The sequence below is a fragment of the Ahaetulla prasina genome, chromosome 6, assembly GCF_028640845.1.
Source record: "Ahaetulla prasina isolate Xishuangbanna chromosome 6, ASM2864084v1, whole genome shotgun sequence".
Classification (NCBI taxonomy): Eukaryota; Metazoa; Chordata; class Lepidosauria; order Squamata; family Colubridae; genus Ahaetulla; species Ahaetulla prasina.
In genome coordinates this window covers 22247052-22262012 of record NC_080544.1, presented here as the reverse complement: position 1 = coordinate 22262012, position 14961 = coordinate 22247052, and the positions used below count along the sequence as shown (strand labels likewise).

Sequence of the window (14961 nt, the reverse complement as noted above, 5' to 3'; positions counted from 1 at the left end):
TTTCTACTGAATAACATTTAGAGAAGGATTTCCCTTTCCTCCAAGCCAAAAAGAGAGAACCAACCCTGCTCAGTGATTAATTTTAGGTATTTATGTACCTACAGAATTATCTAAAAAAGATTTTATGTCTGCCCACTTCTGATGAAGTACGTAACTAAATGGAGTCACGTGAAAATAAGTGGAGACACATTATTTGAGTAAGCTTCTTGAATGTTATCCATTGTCAATGTTTCCCAATCGTAGTTGTATGATAGCTCCATGGTGACCCTGTTACGCAACCCATTTTAATAAACAGGTCAGAAGTTCTGTTTATTAAAGACCAATGTATTTGCTTTTCATTTCTTATATATATATAATAACTAATAAACCAAGACCTCTTTTACAAGGCAGAGATACACATCTGTGTCTTAAAATGTTATATATATATATACATATATATATACATATATACATATACATATATATATATATATATATATATATAACATTTTAAGACACAGATGTGTATCTCTGCCTTGTAAAAGAGGTCTTGGTTTATTAGTTCCTTCCAGATGCATTTAAGTTTTTGATGATTAAGCGTCTTCAAACATTAGCCACTGTGTCCTTTTTCTGATATCAAAGCAACAAAACTGGAGCAAATAAAACAGCCTATGGATGCACTGACCTTTTTAATCGGGAAAATTGCACCACCTTTGCAGCAGCAAACTTCTTAGATTCCCTGGCTACGTTTTTTTAAATCTCTCAGACTATTTTATTTCACTGCATCGTTTTTTCTTGCCGGGTCCCTTCAGCTTTTAAAGTTGGTTTGTTGATTAGTTCTCCTTGCTCCGCCATCCCCTTCGTTTGGCCTCTGTTGTTTTCCAGCCCCTTGGCAATTTGGGGGAGGGGTGTGCCCAGAGAAGTGGGGGTGGGGGGGGAGAGAAAAGAAAGAGAGGAAAAAAGTCTTCTTGTAAATAATGAAGAGCTACTGCGGATTCCCAGCAGGACAAAACCTGAGGCGCTTATGACAGTATTCGATCTGGAAGATCATGTCATGGACCCAAATGCTTTTCAGATACGAGCTTATAAGTGAAGTACTATTCTTTACCTCCAGTGCATCCGATCCCCTGTTTAAAGTTTAAATGGTACAGTCTGGAGTCTGTTCACCGAGTTAACAGTTCACGTTGGACCAGCAGTTGAGAGAAGAGGGAAAAAGAAGGGAAGATCAATTTCCTCCTGGGACAGAAGAGGAATTTCCTTGGGTCCTCACTGAATATTCCTTTCCTTAAGGTTGCCATCTTCCATTTAGGTTCCTTATTGATCTTGCTTTGCTTTTGCTCCTGTAGGAAGTTAGCACCCATCCCTCTCCCAGGAAAATCAGAGATTTTAGGAGATATTAAAAGGGCAGAATATTTCCCCTAAAAGGGAGACAGAAACTCACCACCCCCACCACCCCACCCTGACCTTTATCAATGGGACATTAAGGCCTGAGCCAGTCTAGTCTACATAACGAAGATCTACCTCCTTCAGGCAGAGCTATAGTAGGAATTGCCCAAAGCCCCTTTCATTACATCATCACCCAGCAAAATTCAACCAAGCTTGGGATTCAGGACAGACTACAGCGTTGCCCCTGCATGACCCCATGTGAGTCTGACAATCAGAATACAAGCTCAAATTCAAAGCCCAACAGAGGGCATAAAACCCAGGGACTCTCAGCATCTCTGCCCTTTTTCTGCTCAGGAACTCAAGCCATATGATCCTATTCATCAATAAACCTTTTTTTAAATAAGTTTTTTATTTATAACACAAAACAACAATAACAAACACAAAACACATAACGTACATTGCCACCGATTGCCTCCCACCGACCCGTGCGCTCTCACAGGGAGGGACTCCTTAGGGTGCCGTCCGCCAGGCAGTGCTGACTGGCGACACCCAGGGGAAGGGCCTTCTCTGTGGGGGCTCCCACCCTCTGGAATGAACTTCCCCCAGGACTCCGCCAACTTCCTGACCTTCGAACCTTCCGCCACGAGCTTAAAACACATCTATTTATCTGTGCAGGACTGGACTAGAATTTTAATTTTAAATTTAATTTTAATGGGGTTTATATCATTTTAATTGTAATTTTAAATTTTGGCCTATTTAAATAAGTTTTTTAATTTAGTGTTTTACCTTGTATTATATTTGTATTTTTTACCGGCCTGTAAACCGCCCTGAGTCCTCTGGGAGATAGGGCGGTATAAAAATTTGAATAAATAAATAAATAAATACATTCCCTTTTTACAACAGTTTCGTAGCTGTGATCTCCTAATATTTACCTTTTCTCCCAATTCCCTTTCTAATATTTATATCCTTCTTGTCCCATTTATCCCTTATTACTCTATAATTCCTATCCACTTATAATATTAAATTTGTACATTTTATACACTATCTTACATACATCTTGCACTTATTGTTTCTCCCCGTTCATCACTATTCATTTTTTCTGGTCTCTAGCCACTTGTACCATTTATCCCATGTTACATAATATTCTGTATCTTGCTTTTCTTTAATTTCTTTTGTTAATTTGTCCATCTCGGCATCATCTAAGATTTTCTTTATCCGTTCTTCCTCTGCTGGTGTATTTCCTTTTTTCCAATTTTGTGCATATGAAATTCTTGCAGCCGTTATGATATGTAGGATTAAGTATTTTATGTCTTTGGTATAATATTTGGTAAATATTCCTAAAGAGAATGTCTCTGGTTTCCAATCAATCAGTTGGTTTCCAATCTAACCATTTTTTGGTTTTGGCCCAATACTTTTTTGGGACCAGACATGTCCACCAAAGATGATAGTATATTCCATAGACCGCACCATCTGCAGTTTTGTTTTTTTTAACTTTTAAAAGCCGGTTTTGCTTCAGCCGAAACAGGCCTTTAAAAGTAAAAAACAGCAGAACCTTACTTGTACTCTTACTTGTAGAAACATGTTTTCTACAAGTAAAAGTAGAGATTCTAAGGCACTTACCTGATTACTGATGAACGCATGGCTCTCTTTCCAGCCCGAAAGCAGTTTCAGTTTCAGCTAGACAGAATCAATCGCTCAGCTAATCTATTTCCTCGGTGATCAACTGGCTGGCTTTGCTGACTGAGGAACTCTGGGATTTGAAGTCCACAATAAAATAAAATAAAATAAAATAAAATAAAATAAAATAAAATAAAATAAAATATTTGTGCAGCTTTCTGAGATTTGGTGTGTTTCTGTAGTGTTTCACTCTAACTACACAAACACACAAAATCTCAGAAAGCTGTATGTGGCATATTGTGTGTGTGTGTGTGTGTTGTGTGTGTGTAAAGTGTGAAAGTTGGTTTTTGAGCTTTTTGTGGCTGTGTGAAGTGTGAAGTGTGAAGTGCAGCTGCTTTTACATTGTGTGTGAGTCAGTTGTGTTGTGTTGTGTTGTGTGTGTATGTGTAAAGTGTGAAAGTTGGTTTTTGAGCTTTTTGTGGCTATGTGAAGTGTGAAGTGCAGCTGCTTTTACAGTGTGTGAGTCAGTTGTATTGTGTTGTGTGTGTGTAAAGTGTGAAAGTTGTTTTCTTATTGTTTCTTGTTGTTTTTTTATACGTTTATTATTTTTATTATTTATTGTTATTGACCACGCCCACCAAGCCATCTGACCACCAAGCCACGCCCACCAATTAAGCCACGCCCACAGAACCAGTAGGGAAAAATTTTAAATTTCACCCCTGGGCAAAACTCAATAAATGTTTCACTTAACAACAGAAACATTGTGGTCATAACTCGAGGACTACTTGTATTGGATATTTTGGTATTAACCGGATGCCCCACAATCATGTCCTAGACCTAGAGGAATGTTTCTCCATTTGGAAACTTTTAGCGGTGTAGACTTCAACTCCCAGAAGTTGAAGTCTACCAGCATGACAAATATTGCATGAGACAGGCAGCAGGTCAGTGGAGGAAGCAGACCAGGCCACGTTCATTGCAATTGCTTTAAGAGTTCACCATGGCGTATTTTGTTGTAGACTCTCATATTCATCTCACTTCTTGTTGGAAAATCAAACCTTCTAGTTAAACAGCTGGTTGCACAATTCTCTAGTGACCTCCCCCAAAATTAGATACAACTTACAACTTAAATTCATTTAACGACTGTTCAAAGTTACAACAGTACTGAAAAGGATTGTTTACAATCAGTCCTTGGACTTATGACCATCGTAACATCCTCAGTCACAGGATAAAAATTCAATTGCTTGGCAAATTGGCATCTATTTATGATGGTGGCAGTTTCTCTCTGCAGCATCTTTCAGCAAGAGACTGGACAACCCTTTGTCTGACATGGTTTAGGGTCCCCTGCTCAAGGGGAGATATGAGAGCATATGCACCAAGACAAATTCCTTGTGTGTCCAGTCACGCTCTCAGTGTACATAAAAGAAAAGATAAGATCATCAAGAATTCTAAGGTACAACACTTAATGATAGTCATAGGGTACAAATAAGCAATCAGGAAATAATATCAATATAAATTGTAAGGATACAAGCAAGAAAGTTACAGTCATACAGTCATAAGTGGAAAGAGATTGGTGATGGGAACGATGAGAAGTTTAATAGTAATAGTAATGCAGACTTAGTAACTAGTTTGATGGTGCTGAGGGAATTATTTGTTTAGCAGAGTGATGGTGTTTGGGAAAAAACTGTTCTTGTGTCTAGTTGTTCTGGTGTGCAGTGCTCTGTAGCGTCCTTTTGAGGGTAGGAGTTGAAACAGTTTATATCCAGGATATGAGGGGTCTGTAGATATTTTCACAGCCCCCTTTTTGACTCGTGCAGTATACAGGTCCTCAATGAAAGGCAGGTTGGTAGCAATTGTTTTTTCTCCAGTTCAAATTATCTTCTGAAGTCTATGTCTGTCTTGTTGGGTTGCGGAACCAAACCAGACAGTTATAGAGGTGCAGATGACAGACTCACGATATTAGTGAGAGAAACTTTAACTAAATCTTGGGGAGTGCGAATATTGTTAAAGATCAAGAGAGTTAATTGGACACCCTTATTACCATCCAATACAAAATAATATCTTGTTTTGGAACCATCCACAATTCTCCTTCTTCCAGATACTTTTGTACAAAGTATTACCTTTCAAATTACAATTTATAACCAGACAGGAAGGTATAAGTTACAGTAAATGTGTCTTCTTTGGAAGGAATTCCATAATTCTTTGGAATTTCCTTTGGAAGGAAATTATATTCCATAATTTACAGTCCATCACTGAATAAGACCTTTTCCTAGTAACAGCTGTCTTCCATTACAGATTGCCCACTAGATGGTCTGGACCATGGTCCACAGCCACCAGTTGACTAGAACTGATAGGTAATGAAATCCCAAACATCTGGAAGACAACAGATTGTCCAGTTTACATGGAAAAAAAGTAGAATATTATTGCATGAGTATTCCTTAGGAGATGTAATTTCAATTTTCACAATGTGATCTTTGCCAACGTTTTACTCTCCACCAGTTAACACACATTATTTCAGTTGGCACACATTAACATATTAACTTACCCTTTTCAAGACTTTCTCAAGCAGTTGAAATATTCGGTTATTCCACCTTTCTGGAAGAGTGTTTGGTCATTCTTTTTTTGTTGTTTTTTGTTTTTTCCAAAGGCCACTGCCTGTTCACGTTTCATTTGTATTTCCTCTAATTTTGAATAACATTTGCAAAATGCTTGTAACCAAGTCTCCCATAACCTGCGTGTTTCTGTTCTCGCCAAGAGAATTTAAGGAAGATGGTTGCAAGAAGCCATGGGAACACCAGGTGGCGAAATTGGGTTGTATTTCCACAAAGATCTGAAAATAATTATGCACGCTGTCACTGAACTGAGGAGACAAATGCACTCTCCTACCTCAGCTGCTGAAACAACCACTGGTGTGGGTGACACCTGAATATCAATAGAAATTCAACTCACTTAATTTACTTAAACCCAGTAATTCCTGAACTTGGATTCTTGAAGTAATTCTGTAATTCTAATTTGCAAATTTGTTTATTCTTTGTGTTAGCCATAATCACTACTTTTACAGCCTCCTTAAAGATATTTTTGAACTGAAATTCAACTCTTTATTGGTTCCTGTGCTCAGTGAACCAAACGTGGTGTAAAAGGAGAAGCAGCTAAATTTCTGCATGGGCCTACAGTAATTCAAACGCTGTGATGAAATCTCCACCAGCCAGAAGTACAGTTGTTTTTCTGTTCAGTGAAAGTGCACTTTATAATGTCTGGTGTGAAGTTCTGACAGGGGAGATTCTCCTACACAGAGGAGATTCAGATCCTGAATAAGTTCCCCTTTGAATATTACATGAAACTTGGCAGCTAAATACAGAAGTGGTTGTGTATTCATCTCGTGCTTCCTCTGTAACCTCCAAGGCTTCAGTGATAGATTTGTTGTTGGCGATGTGCTTCCCTTTATCTGTGCTCTGTGTGGATTCAATGGCTTTTGCAAATCCTACTTGGGAAATACTGCTCCGAAGCATTTTGTGAGGAGCACCTGTAAAAGGGGTGGAATTCTAGTTTGCCCACCATCTTCTCTAATGCAGTTTTCCTAACTCTTAAATAGGGTCACGTTGTCTGTTTTTTCATTCTTCATGTTTAGTAGCCAGTAATATATAATAGAGATTGTGTTAATATTTAGCACTAGATTATACCACCTATCTGAAACGGAGGGGGGGGAGAGTGCAGAAATATATCTCTATCCCTACCTCATGGGTGTCAAACTTGTGGCGTCACGTTGCTATCGCGTGACGTATCATGACATTTTTCTCCTTTGTGGAGCTGGCGTGAGCATGGCCTGCATGTGATGAATCCGGCCCATGCTCTACCTCTGTGACCAGCATGGTGGCCTAGAGATGGAACTCTTGCCTCACAATCAAGAGGCTACAAAGAGAAAATACCTGCTGCGAACTTCAGGTAGGCATCAGGAAGGGCATCCAGCCAGTAAATGCTCAGCTCCATTCAATCACTCTGATCCAATGGATTATAGAGTTATTAAAAAATGTATGTGTGTGTGCACACATATACACGTATGTCAAGGAGCATGGAGGAGGGAAAAAACAGGACTAAAACTAAATATAAAGAGGACCAAATTAATGGCAACAGGTAGAACAACCAACATTAGTATTGACAGTGAAGATATCGAAGCGGTTGCCTTTTATGATCTTCTATCAATAATTTTTTATAAGAAAAAAATCAGGTCTGTCAAGAAATCACAGACTGCCCCCCAGGTAGAGCAGACTTGAACAAAATCATGCGAGCTATTTTGTTCCCTGTGATACTCTATGGAAGCCAGAGTTGGACTTGAGGTAAGATAAGCATACTCATATTTTGGCATTGGAGAAGATGCCTGAGAATACCGCAGCCCAGAATTACTTTGGCTGGTGCAATGGGCAGCGTATAAATTCAATAAAGAAATAAAAATTAATGAATAGAATAGAATAGAATAGAATAGAATAGAATAGAATAGAATAGAATAGAATAGAATAGAATAGAATAACAGAGTTGGAAGGGACCTTGGAGGTCTTCTAGTCCAACCCCCTGCTTAGGCAGGAAACATTGAACAAATCAACCCACAGTTCTCACTCCCAGGCACAAATAACCAGGCACAAATACCCTATTTCAGACCATTTTTTGTGAGGAATGTAGCTACCTGGAGGAGGCTCTAATGCTGGAATACATGGAATAAAAATGAAGAAAAGGACAAACAGCAGTGAGGTCAATGGTAATCTGTAATCAGGATTGCCTTGTTGGAAGAGCTGGAAGACTAGGCTGCAGACAGATCATTCTGGAGAAAATCTATGTTCACTGATGTAAAACCTTTGGACTTGGCATGCCCAAAATTCAGAAAATACTTAACAACTCTGCCATGTGCACCCACCCACATTCCCCTTGGGAAAAGAAAATCAATTGTTTACATAATTTATTTTTTAAAAAATACAATCAGTCCATGTGTGGTCTTGAGTATTTCATAAAGAAACACCAAATAATTACAGAAATGAAATAAAAGTAAAACAAACTCAGACACACATTAAGTAACGAAAAAAATTATTAAACCAGTTTCATTATTAAAAAGAGCATCATACAGCATATTAATCATAGAGAATGAAAACTGCAATTATGCAGAAGTATAACAAAAGAACAAGTGAAAGAAAAAGCAGTGACTTAACAATAGAGAAAACAATACGCACACTGTGTATGCTACACATACTGTGTAGTGTGCTAAAACATTATTCTGCTTTTAATCATAGTTTTGAATAGAGCTGGGGGGGGAGGGGAAATGTGGAACATTGTATTTTATTAGATTAATATCCATGAATTTTAAGTCTGAAAATAAAGGTATTTTGTCCACTTCAAACTCAAGAATTTGTACTAACTTCATCTTTCAGTCAATTCCTTTTGTTTGTTTTTAATATTGTCTAATGCAGGGGTGAAATCCAGCAGGTTCTGACAGGTTCTGGAGAACTGGTAGCAGAAATTTTGAGTAGTTCGGAGAATTGGCAAATACCACCTCTGGCTAGCCCCAGAATGGGTGGGAATGGGGATTTTGCAATATCCTTCCCCTAAGTGTGGGGTGGGAATGGGGATTTTGCAGTAAGCTTTCCCTGGAGTGGGTTGGGAATGGGGATTTTGCAGTATCCTTCCCCTGCCACGCCCACCAAACCACACCACGCCCACCAAGCCACGCCCACCAAACCAGTAGTAAAAAAAAAATTGGATTTCACCACTGGTCTAATGCCAAGAACAATAAATATCTCGCAAAATTTATATAAAAGGGTAAAAAATATGCATAAAGCCACTGCTAGATTCTTAAGGGTGCTGAAAGTTTCTGGTATTATTGTTTGAAATGATCACTTGCTCCAATACTGGTCAAATAAACATTCGGTCCATATAACTCTCAGAAGAAGAAGAAAATGCCTCTGCAGGACGGCTCCAGGTTGCATGAGGCCTTCACTCGCTGGAAGTAACTTTGGAAAAGAGTAGTTTTGCAGCCTCCAAGAACCATGGAAAAGTCCTGTTCTCACATAATTTGGGGGGGGGCTCCAGAGCACACCACTCTCTTGTGTGATTTCCAGACGGCCCAGGGCCCATATGAAAGAGCACCACATTCAGCCTGAGCAAATCAAGCAAGTATGGGGCAAGCTCGTATCGTATGTCGTTGAAAATAACATGGCTGTTGTGTCTCGTCCGCTTTCACCGCAGCCGGGGCCTTCTTATCTGCTTCCGAACGTTGAGGAATGTCCTAGTATGCCTCCCGGCCCCAGCCCTGGCTCCAGGCCCAGACAGGCTGAGGAGGAAGAAGTACCTCCAGCCCCCAGCTCTGGCTCCATGCCCAGGCAAACGGAGCAACTAGACCCCTACCCCTCCCCCACAGCATGTGAGCCTGAGGGAGGTCAATTACCAACAGCTGCAGACTGGAGTGACCCTCGCTTCAGAAGAATTGATAGGCGGCGGCGACAGAAGGAAGGGAGGGGCAGGCCTGGATAAGTGCTGAGTCATGGAGCCACACCCCATGGCCTATATAAAGGATCTGCTTTCTGGCATTCTCTGAGTCAGGCAAAGTCTAACATATCTTGCTGAAGTCACTTTCTGGTCTCCTGCCTGCCTTGAGAACTTTGCTAGGACTTTGGCAGAGCTGCAGAGGCACGCCTGATTCGGATTTCCCTGACCCGGCCGTCAGCGGAAGAATGGGACATGACAATGGCATGTCACCTGTGACTAGTATGTCATAGGTTCACCATTGCCAATCTAGGTGGTTGCTAGGAGCCAAAAATGACTTGATAACATGTAATTGATCACACCTATTTATATGAAACTAAAGAAACCTGCATTTCGTTCTTTTCATTCCCACTTTGAAAGAGTGTCTTGTATAGATTAGAAACTTGGCCTTCTACAGTGGGAAAAGGTGGTGCTAAAAGTGACTAAAATAGTTGAAGACTCTGTTCTTCCCTTGATCACAGAAACTTAGTCCTGCGATCAGCTCCCATTTTTTATTTTTCCAACGTAGGCAAGACTGAGAAGCCAAGTTGGTAAATCTGGGGGACGGATGTCAAAATTGCAGCTGGTGGTTCCTCAGCCTTCACTTGCTACAGCCAACTATACAACTATCACCTCAATAACATCTCATGAACTTTTTATATTTGGTCTAGTGCAGGGCTGTCAAACTCACATCGTCACAGTGGTGTCACATGATGTATCAGGAGTTTTTTTTCCCCCTTTGCTAAACCAGGCGTGGGCGTGGCCAGCGTGTGACACATCCAACTCGCAGGCCGGGAGTTTTGACAGCCCTGGTCTAGTGCAACGGTCTCCAACCTTGGCAACTTTAAGCCTGGTGGACTTCAACTCCCAGAATTCCCCGGCCAGCTGACACGGGAATTCTAGAAGTTGAAGTCCGCCCGGCTTAAAGTTGCCAAGGTTGGAGACCCCTGGTCTAGTGGTTAAAAGTGCTGGCCTACGAACCAGGAGATTGTGAGTTCTAGTTCCACCTTTAGACATGAAAGCCGGCTGGATGACTTAAGACCAATCACTTTCTCTCAGCCCAACCCACTTCCCAGGTCTGTTGTGAGAAAATCAGAGGAGGAAAGAGTGTTTAGTATGTTCACCACCTTTAGTATGTTCACCACCTTGAATTACTTATCAAAATAATAAAGGCAGGCTATTAATAAAATAAAATAAATAAGAAATGTAATTTATGCATGCTAAACATAAACATAGCAAATATCTACTGCAGACCTAATGTATCCATATTTAATAATGCCCTAAAGAATAAAATTTTCCATTTTGGGATTGATTCTTCTATACCTCTTTCCACTTCTTTCCATTCTTATTTTACAGAATGCGGAATAATAACATATTTTTCCTGTGACTGATAATATTTGCCATTTTCCTAACAGTCGTGTGGAACTCAACTTTTGATTTTTTCCCCCTTATCTTTACAGTTTTAATGAATTCTTAAAACAAGTTTATGTTTTATCAAATGTAAGTTGCCCTGGGGCTAGAATGACAAGGGGAGGATACCATCACTATAAATAAATAAACACATTGAAGTAGCTGGCATTTGATTCAACATGAAAACAGCTCCATCATTGTTTTTTTCTTGTTTCTTTCTAACAGGTGAAAGCCACGGATGCAGATGAAGGTGTGAATGGCCGCGTGTGGTACAGAATTGTCAGAGGTAAATAGTATTTTGGATATTTATATTTTATAAGGACTCTTATATTGTATATCCTTTGAAACCATATTGACTCCCATGCAGCCTAACTCCAGTTTCCTTGTTGGTATAGCTCTACTATTTCCATCCGGATTTAAATTACTGACATAAATAATCTGAGTGGATTCCACTTCTAATACATCTAACTTACTGTGTAATGAAATTGCAATAAACTTCCCTTTTTAAAACCTGAGTAAGATAGAGATATATGGGTACTCCGCAAATTATAACTATTTGTTCAATAACTTTTAAATTACAATGGCCCTGAACGAAGGAACAGTTAAAGCAATCACATGATGTCTCACTTAATGACCACTTTGCTCATCAACTGAGATACTGGTCCCAATTGTGAACGTAGCTTAGGGAATATGTGCTTTGCAAAAAAACCTCCTATTGTTATATCTTATTTCTCTTAGCATAATATCATGATCGTGATCCTCAGACCATTCCTTTCCAAGTGCATTCAGCTGCTGTAAATCATTAAAAATAAGCAAAGGGTTGCAGTAAGCAGGAAAAATTGGGGAAAGTGCTGTAGACATCTTGCAAACTCAAGATCTCTGTGCGATTAATTAAATTGGAGGAGAGGAAAATGATGTTGTAGCAGCTCTTTAAAGCAGAAGCACCTTTTTTCCAGGATCATGGAAAAGGAAGCCTGAAAAAAATTTGAGTTACTTTAATGTAGAGGTGCTCTCCATGTGCAACTTCTAAGTGCCCTACCAAAGACATTTTGTGATATTATGAAATATCTCCCTTCTTCCCCACTCCCTCCCTCCCTCACCTATTTTTTTTTGTACCTCCTTGTCATCTGTACTGAATTATTTGATCTTCCACGTTCCACCTAAAATGGAGCAAAATAGTAAGTCATCCTTTATCTAATGAATTGATACAAAAGCCCCTCCCTCCCTCCCTCCCCCTCTCTCTCTCTCTCAGTGTTTCTTCACCTTACCCATTTTAAGATGTGGGCGCTTTAGGAAAAGAAGGTGGGGCATTGCTTTTGAGGAATTCTGGAAGTCCATCCAACCTTAAAATGAGCAAACGGGGGAAACATTTCTCTACTGCAGTGGTTCTCAACCTTTATAGTGCTGCGACCCCTTTAATACAATTCCCCACGATGTGGCGACCCCAACCGTAAAATTATTTTCGTTTTGAATTTATCGCGCCTGAAGCCGTATTGGCTAGCGATCTGAACTGCTTGCGATTGCCTTGAGGACGGAGGCATTAAAGCGGAGACTCCTCCCCTATTAAGTTTATCGCACCTGAAGCCAGATTCGGCTAGCGATTGGGAGTGATTGCAGCTGGCTTGAGAGGGAGACATCAGAGCAAAGATTTCTCTCTTTTCTAATTTTTTTTAATTTATTTAATTTTGTCACAACAGTATACATAAACATTGTCATAGTAAAAAAAGAAAACATATCATGAAATATATATATATATATATATATATATATATATATATATATATATATATACATATATATATGTATGTAATGCATAGCTATATTAATTAGATATAATAAAGAGAACAATAGGACAGGAACAGTAGGCACTTTTGTGTGCCTGAAGCCGAATTCGGCTAGCGATTTGAAGAGCCTGCAGCTGGCTTGTGGAGTCAACCATTGGAGCGCAATTCTTGGACTCGCAAGTATACTTCCCATATTTCTGATGGTCTTAGGCGACCCCTGGCAAATTGTCATTCGACCCCCAACGGGGTCCCAACCCACAGGTTGAGAACAACTGCTCTACTGTGTCTATCTCTCATATGTCTCGAGGTTGAACTGGATGGACTAAGAAATTTTCCACTGTGATGTCACCCTGAAATACATTATTTGGTAGTTTTTCTTTCTTATCAACAGGAAACAATTTCAACAACTTCAGGATCAATCCCAGCAACGGGCTGGTCATGCGGGGTACACGGCCCCTGGATAGAGAGCAAAATTCATCGCATGTTCTTGAGGTGGAGGCTTACAACAGTGAGCAAGGACCAATGAGAAGTTCTGTCAGGGTAAGGCCTTCTCCAAAATACTACAAATCAGCTATCCTTTTCAGACTCTTCACTCTGAATTAATGCCTTCAATAATGTCCACCCAATGATATCATGGATTGAATGCTGTCTAGAGGAACTGCATTGCAAACTGGTGTTGGGAATGAAAATGAATGAAAATACCATTCTAAACATCATGGTCTCTTTTTCCTTGTAATAGAGGATTTTGCAGACTGCTATATCAGATTTACTTGTAGTTTAGTAACAATGCATGCCATACATGAAATCTTCTGTAGTGGATATTATTAAAGGAAATTATTAAAAATATTAAATAAAATTTTGAACCTATTTGCACCTAAGTTCAGCAGATATTTAAATGTTAGCCAGTTAATAGAAAACTAAGCTAGTTCTAAAGTTTCATAATTAGGTAGGATTTCTCTGGTCTGTTTTTTCAATTGACTCAGCAACCTATCTCCTTAATTGCTGCAGGATGGAGAACAGCAGGCAACCTATTAGAACAATGAAATGCTTATTTATTAATATTTATATACAGCAGTTCTGGAAAAGAATCCACCCATGGATTACAAGCAGTATAAATATTAATATATAAAAATATAATAAACATTGTTTTAAAATAGAATCTTCCAGGGTCTTTCCCATGTGTATTTGGTGTTATATCACCAATACATTCAGTGGTGGTTTTCAAAAGTTTTTACTACCAGTTCTGTGGGTGTGGCTTGGTGGGCGTGGCATGGCTTAGTAGGCGTGGCTTGGTGGGTATGGCAGAGGAAGGATACTATAAAATCTCCATTCCCACCCCATCCAGGGGAGGGATACTGTAAAACCTCCATTCCCTCCCCAATCCAGGGGAAGGTTACTGCAAAATCTCCATTTCCTCCCGATCAGCTGGGACTCAGGAGGCAGAGAATAGATGGGGATGGGGGCCAGTCAGAATTTTTACTACCGGTTCTCCGAACTACTCAAAATTTCTGCTACCAGTTCTCCAGAACTGGTCAGAACCTGCTGAAACCCACCTCTGAATACCCTGGCGGTAGCCTGTAAGCCAGTATGAACTGGAGTCCTCAGTTGTCCATAGATTTCATTTAAGACTTATTTATTTATTTATTATTTTATTTATTTGTAAAGCATCTATAAGATAACAGATAAAAGTATAAACATGATTTGAATACATGAAGAGGATACGAATAAAAAGGGACATTTAGGACAGGGATGGTAGGCACGCAAGTGCACTTATGCACGCCCCTTACAGACCTCTTAGGAATGGGGTGAGGTCAACAGTAGATAATTTAAGGTTAAAGTTTTGGGGGTTTGGGGATGAAACCACAGAGTCAGGTAGAGCATTCCAGGCATTGACCACTCTGTTGCTGAAGTTGTATTTTCTGCAGTCGAGTTTGGAGCGGTTTACCTTGAGTTTGTATCTGTTATTTGCTTGTGTATTGTTGTGGTTGAAGCTGAAGAAGTCATTGACAGGTAGGACATTGTGGCAGATAATTTTATGTACTACACTTAGGTCAGACTGAAATTGGCGTAGTTCTAAGTTGTCTAAGCCCAAAATTTTAAGTGTGGTGGCATAAAGTATTTTATTGCAGATAGAGGAATGGAGGACTCTTCTCTTGAAATATCTCTGGACTTGGTCAATTGTATTAATGTCTTATGCAGTGTGGGTTCCAGACAGATGAGCTGTATGGAACCACCCTTTCCAGGGGGGTTCTACTTACCTTTACTACCAGTTCGCAATGGGGCC

General features: G+C 39.7%; 1 protein-coding gene across 1 annotated transcript in view; it reads left to right on the top strand.

Moving 5' to 3' along the window:
* CDH23 (cadherin related 23) overlaps positions 1-14961 on the top strand; it is a 719962-nt gene that overhangs the window by 551072 nt on the left and 153929 nt on the right. Inside the window, exons 28-29 of the mRNA XM_058188066.1 lie at positions 11119-11179; positions 13069-13217. Coding sequence (XP_058044049.1) covers positions 11119-11179; positions 13069-13217 — 210 coding nt within the window. The remainder of the gene's footprint in view (positions 1-11118; positions 11180-13068; positions 13218-14961) is intronic.